At 50.1% G+C, this 6,000-nt stretch overlaps 1 protein-coding gene and 1 long non-coding RNA gene across 2 annotated transcripts in view; one reads left to right on the top strand and one right to left on the bottom strand.

Moving 5' to 3' along the window:
• Nucleotides 1-1,350: 1,350 nt before the first annotated feature.
• fbxl7 (F-box and leucine-rich repeat protein 7) overlaps nt 1,351-6,000 on the bottom strand; it is a 69,504-nt gene continuing 64,854 nt past the window's right edge. The window contains exons 3-4 of the mRNA XM_035429927.1: nt 5,133-5,744; nt 1,351-2,104 (exon numbers count right to left, since the gene is read on the bottom strand). Coding sequence (XP_035285818.1) covers nt 1,368-2,104; nt 5,133-5,744 — 1,349 coding nt within the window. The 3' untranslated portion in view covers nt 1,351-1,367. The remainder of the gene's footprint in view (nt 2,105-5,132; nt 5,745-6,000) is intronic.
• On the top strand, nt 3,532-5,167 carry LOC118233877. The gene is made up of 3 exons (XR_004766580.1): nt 3,532-3,596; nt 3,931-4,020; nt 5,100-5,167. It is a non-coding gene; the product is annotated as an uncharacterized LOC118233877 (long non-coding RNA).

Below are 6,000 nucleotides of genomic sequence, written 5' to 3'. Positions count from 1 at the left end.
AGGCAGCCTTGATTCTTATTTTTGGTATTCCGCATTCAGAGTCACACAACTTGACCGGAGAATCTCACGTGCTGCTTTTCGTGTGATAAAAACAAAAATAAAAAATAAAAAAAAATTTTAAAACCCAGAAACCATCACTGCACCTGCACCACAGGCGTGATTGTCTGGCGAGCATTCAAACAGTGCAGATATACAAGTCTTCGTAACAAAAGTGACACTGTACAGGAACGATAACACAGAAAGACAATATAAAAATGAATGCACATTAAGAACTGTATTAACACTGCATAGCAAGTAGCATGGATGACAGGTGGGAAATGTAGTCCGCGACGTTTCCGAAATCAGACTTCAGATGGAATGGATGGAATGAACTGAAAGGTCCCAGGTTCGGATCACTGGGACTCCTGTTCGTAACAGAACAGTGGTCATTCGTGATAAACTTCCGGGTCACGCTATAAGACCCGAGGAAAGCGTTTGAAATGTCTCTTTTATCAGACGCTTAGCATTGCCGACCACACTTTCGGTTCAGCGCAGAGCGACCTCTAGAACAGGAGACTGACAGTGATCGATACAGTGGCTGTCTTTCTGTTGAGCAAAACAGAGGCTGGGTCTGTTTCTGTTCCCTCCCACCCTTTGCTACATTACACTGAGGAAGTGATGCCAAATCACGCAAATTAGGCCACAGAGTGGAAAATAACAGATGCAAAATCTGCTGCTGAACCTTGTTTTTTTTTACCATTTGGCACATTTGCATCTCCTTTAACTAATGTCAGGTAAATAGGCTGCATAGATTAATACATTTATCTGAAACCAGAACTGGTAAAGAGTCCCCTGGAAATCAACAGCTTGGCTCTGCACTGTCATTTAAAGAAGTAAAGTATTAGAATTACGCCTGGTCTCGGTTTCATGTTTAATTTACGTTAATTCTGTGCTTCCCTTATTAGCCATGGGCAGTAAGATGCTTACTACATCAGCTTCCTGCTCCCCTTTTTTAGCACGTCCTTTTCAGACCAAAAACAATTCATTTATGTACAGTTCTGTCAGAAGGGAAATGGAGAAATAATTTAAAGGCAAAGCCTGACGAGGAATTAACTGATGAACACATAAATACAAGCGTGACGTGTACTGTTGGTAAGTGAGACCAAAAACCTTTTTTTTTTCCCCCGACCATGCAAATGGATAAGGCAAGTATTGCACAACGATCCCACACGAATCCTCAGCGCCCCTCCCCCCCACACTTTTTCCTATTCCACCCATTTCCCCCGGCACAAAAAACGCACAACACGACAATGCGGGCGCTATTAAACAGGACCCCCCCCACCATCACCCACACCCCCCAACCCCCGCCCGCTCGCCCCCGCCGTCCCTCAGAAGAAGGCGGGGTTGCTGTGCTCGATGACGCAGCGCCTGCAGTGGCGCTTGACGAAGCGCAGCGCCTCCTGCGGCACGTCGCAGTCCTGCACGTTGAGCAGCTGCAGGTCGAAGCAGTTGGCGGCCACCACCTGCAGGCCGCGGCCCGTGACGCTCTCGCACGACTTGAGGCTCAGCCGCTTCAGGTTGAAGCAGTTGAGCGCCAGCAGCTCCAGCCCGGCGTCCGACACCAGCGGGCACTTGCCGATGTCCAGCGACTTGAGCTTGGGGCAGTTCTTGGCCAGGTGCTCCAGCCCCTGGTCCGTCAGGCCCTCGCAGCCGCGCGCGTTCAGGTAGCGCAGCCGGCCGCAGTACTTGGCCACGTAGCGCACGCCCACGTCGGTGATGCGCCCGCAGTGCGCCACGCTCAGGTAGCGCAGCCGCCCCTCCAGCTTGGCGATCTCGCGCAGGCCGAAGTCGCTGACGAAGCGGCAGTCGCTGACGCTCAGCTCGCGCACCGACGGGCAGTAGATCACCAGGTAGCGCAGGCCCTCGTCCGTCAGGCGCACGCAGCGCCGCAGGTACAGGTGCGTCAGCTGCGTGCAGTGCGCCGCGATGGTGTGCAGGCCCTCGTCCTCCAGGGCGAAGCAGTCCGTCATGTCCAGGTAGCGGATGGAGATCTGCTGGCCGTGCATGGGCAGGAGCTTGAGGGACACCTCCCGCGTCAGGCTGATGCAGGTCACCTTCGAGCAGCCTGAATGACGAAGAGCAGGAGAGAGAGAGAGAGAGAGAGAGAGAGAGAGAGGGGGCAGTTATGAGGGCAGCAGGAAGTGAACAAAAACCCTATTTCATGCAACACGCTTCAACCTTCTGAAAAGTAGCCTTTTTGGAATGTTCGTTTTCTTGTTTCCTTAAATCCAAGTCAGTGTTCCAGAACACCACTGAGCTCAATCATCAGTAGCGATTGTGACATCAGCATTAGAGTGTTCAGTTAAGAACATTCTAATCACATTTTTGCGATCTTTCACCTTAAACGGGTATATTTAGGCAGCTGAATAACAAGAATAACAAGGGCAGAGAGAGAATTTGGGTTGTGCAGATTTTAAAACGTCCACTGTTTTCTTGTTTACCACAATGGCTTATTTAACACATCTCATTAGTTCCGTATAGCAAGTTTTCTTTCTTCTTTCTTTTGCACAGGTGGAGCTGGCATGATCTTATCTTGTACTTCAGATACATTTTTGGAATAGCATAATGAGTGCTTTGCGTTTTCGACCAGGATTTTTCACCATAACCCCAGCCTCCAGGGTCCCATAATGCTGTGCTAATAATGATTAATAAAATAAGGTGCCTGATGTGCAATAGCTCAATGTCAACCAACTGCAAACCCCTCCAAAAGTCATAGCCTTCGACTTGGAAAAGCAGCCACCCTGAATAATTTAACATTTTAATCCCAGTTGTTAGGCTACTCTTTTTTTTCCCAGGGCAGAGAAAACAAAGGAACCATTATACTGCTTATTATTCCTTGGAACAATATTAATAACAGGAGCCTATTTGCATCCGACGTGTCAGGGTCGTTAAGATCAGCTACCGAAATGCCTGCTAACGCGAAACGCGGTTTTCCATTCGCGGAATGCCGGAGCATAAAATGACGGGCTCTAGGGAGCGTGAGCGCATTCGCGGGTTTCCTTTGGGCTCTCGCATTTTCGTGAAAGAAAGCGCTCCAGATGTTTCTTACCTGTCGCTCCTAGTTACTTCAAAGTGGTTCTCGGAAAACTACACAGCTATTCCCTAGCGGAGCCTTTGCAGAGAGCGTGATGTAAACTGGCATGTTGCACTTTCCCCTTTAAGTAGGCTAAATCACCTGAAATGTTTATTCTGCGATTCGTGAGAAATCTGTTGGGCTGCACTTGATGCGGATAAATCAGCGATACAACATTTGGACTGCTAAACGAACAATTTAACGTTCTTGGCTAATTGTATTTTGGCCTGCCCGTCCTCCAAAACTTTAGAGGCACGGACGCGTAAGGGATGAAATCCGAGACCGAGCGCACGCATTATTTCCTCCAACAGGGGGAGGTTTTGCCTCGCGCATCCCCGAGATTAATAAGGGGCGGGAGGGATGTGGAGCAGGCAAGGAAGGGGCTGCCGCCGGACGGCACAATTCACAGCGCAAAACAACGCGAGTCAAACAGGAAGCTGAGTAGCGGATGTCAGAAAAGCACACCCCAGGAAAATGACTGGAGGTGCAGTATTGCCGTTTTCCTGATTGTTTGCATTCCAATCTTTTCCCTTCCTCCCTCGTGCGGCTCCGCAGGTCTGACCACGAACCGTGGTAGGCGAGTAAAGCACTCTGCGTGTGACGCGCTCTGGAGGGAGAGAGCAGTATGGAATCTGACTCAAAAAAATCCTCAGAGAAATCACAATTTATTGTCTAAATATCCCCATTTATAGCGCAACTAGAGCACCAAACGAACAAGCAATTAAAATATGATTTCTGTAAAGAAGAGAATGATCGGTTTTGTCCCCTGTCTTATTCAAGAGCCCCTAGGTGAATTTTCTTCCACGTCCCTGTCACAGTCTCAGCGTCGCTCGCCACTTAACGACGGCAGCAGATGTGGCCCCCCCCTCGCCCGTTTTAAAACCGGGAAACCTCAGGGTCGAGTCAAGGTAGGCCCCTCCCCTTTCTTCTGCTAAAACCAGACTGGCAGATTCCGTGCGCCTCTTTAATACATTTCCCAGCCCTGGGAGGAAACCGGGATTATTATGGATTAGTCTACGAGGGGGAAAAAAAATTCCCTGATGTCTCAGAGTGATATACAACAAGGGCCCCTAAGTCCTCCGCGCGTCTGGGATGACGAGCGGACATTTTGGGTTCCCCGGATTTTACTGCGCTCGAGCTTCCCGTTTTCCGGGAGGCCCGCGCCCACGCGCAATTTTAGGAAGGGTTTGCGAAACCGGCTTTGGCCGTTTCGTCGCGTCTCTGAGAATGCAGAATTGGGAGTCTGGTGATGCATTGTGGGCCGCGCTGACATTTATAGAAGCTTTAAAGTCAAGCCTGAGTATTGAGCACTGGTGCATCTGTAAAACTGCGCAGAGATTGATGTCTGAAAATGACATAATACTGGTCCCATGGACATTCTAGCCAAGATTATTGGTAAAGCCATGAACATAATTCTTTACAGCTGGGTTGCTATAAAAGGCCATGTAAAATATATATTGGTATCTCTGAGTTTTCCCAAAACCTTGAATGAATTATGAAGACATACTTCCAGATGGAGGGAGTTGCACAAAGAACACTGGTAATAATGACTAAATGACTAATCAGAGAATCAGGAAGCTGAGTAGTTTTTTTTTTTGGTGAGATGCACTAAACCAGACTCTAAATGTTTTTTTTTCTCCATGCTTGTAAAACGTTTTCAGTGCCTAATGTGATAATCGCCCTATTATTATTATTATTATTATTATTATTATTATTAGTAGTAGTAGTAGTAGTAGTAGTAGTAGTAGTAGTAGTAGTAGGTGTAGTATGAAGGTTGCTTAATGCTTGGACAGGGGTCCCACAGATGACATGACAGAGAGGGGAGGGTTCTGGGTATTTAACCCTTTGAAGAGTTGGTTTTTTGGAGTGCTTTTCTACGTCAATAGCTCCATTCCTCATAAGTACCAGTAATGATGTGTGACATCAGCATCAGAATGTTCAGTTAAGAATATTCCAATCACGTATTTGTGACCTCACGTCTTAAAAGGGCTCAGGGGAGTCCCAGGCTGTGCGGGGTTACCTGAGACGTCCAGGTGCTCCAGGTTGGGGCAGCGGGACACCACGTCGAAGACGGCCTCGTTGGAGACGTTGTAGCAGCCGGCCACCTCCAGGCGGCGCAGCTCCGGACAGCACTGCGCCACCGTGTGCAGCCCGCGGTCGGTCAGCCGGCGGCAGCCGCTGGCCACCACCGTCTCCAGCATCAGGCACACGTTGGGCGTGTCCTGGCAGAGGCGGCGCGTCAGCACCCGCAGGGCGCGGTCGGCGTGCAGCAGGTCGCCCGTCAGCCGGATGCTCCGCCACAGCCGCGGGTCCCACGCCAGGTTGTACCAGCGGCGGCACACCCGCGCGCAGCGGCACAGCTGGTTGGTGGGCAGGTGAGCGAAGATCTGCAGGAAGACGTGGTCCGGCAGGAGGTCGACGGGCGCGGCCTGCTGGTCCTTCGGGGGGCGGAGGCGCGCCTGGGGGCGGATCAGGCCGGCGGGCGGGGCGTGCACCATGGCGACCGTCTCCCCGGTGATGGAGGAGGACGAGGTGGAGGACCCATTGGCTGGGAGCGGCAGGTGGGAGGAGCTGGGGGGTAGGATCAGGGCGGGGCTGGGCGTGCTCAGAGTCCGCATGCTAAGATCCGAATCTGAAGAACAAAGATAGAATATATCATAGAGTTTGGTCTTTAGGCTTGGGAGTACGTACAGTACACACACAGATAAAGGGCCAGTTTTCATAAACTCCAATCCCACATTTAAAATGTCAATGGCTGTGTGGCATAAGATAATTCTTTGAAATCGAGACCAGGCTCATGAGAGGTGCGCTCAGGCCACTTCCACTCTGGCATCACAACATCCTGCACCTTTTTAATGAAAAATATCTCTATTCATACTCATCCCAAA

Source organism: Anguilla anguilla, chromosome 8 (genome assembly GCF_013347855.1).
Source record: "Anguilla anguilla isolate fAngAng1 chromosome 8, fAngAng1.pri, whole genome shotgun sequence".
Taxonomy (NCBI): domain Eukaryota; kingdom Metazoa; phylum Chordata; class Actinopteri; order Anguilliformes; family Anguillidae; genus Anguilla; species Anguilla anguilla.
This window is presented reverse-complemented; position numbering and strand designations above follow the sequence as displayed.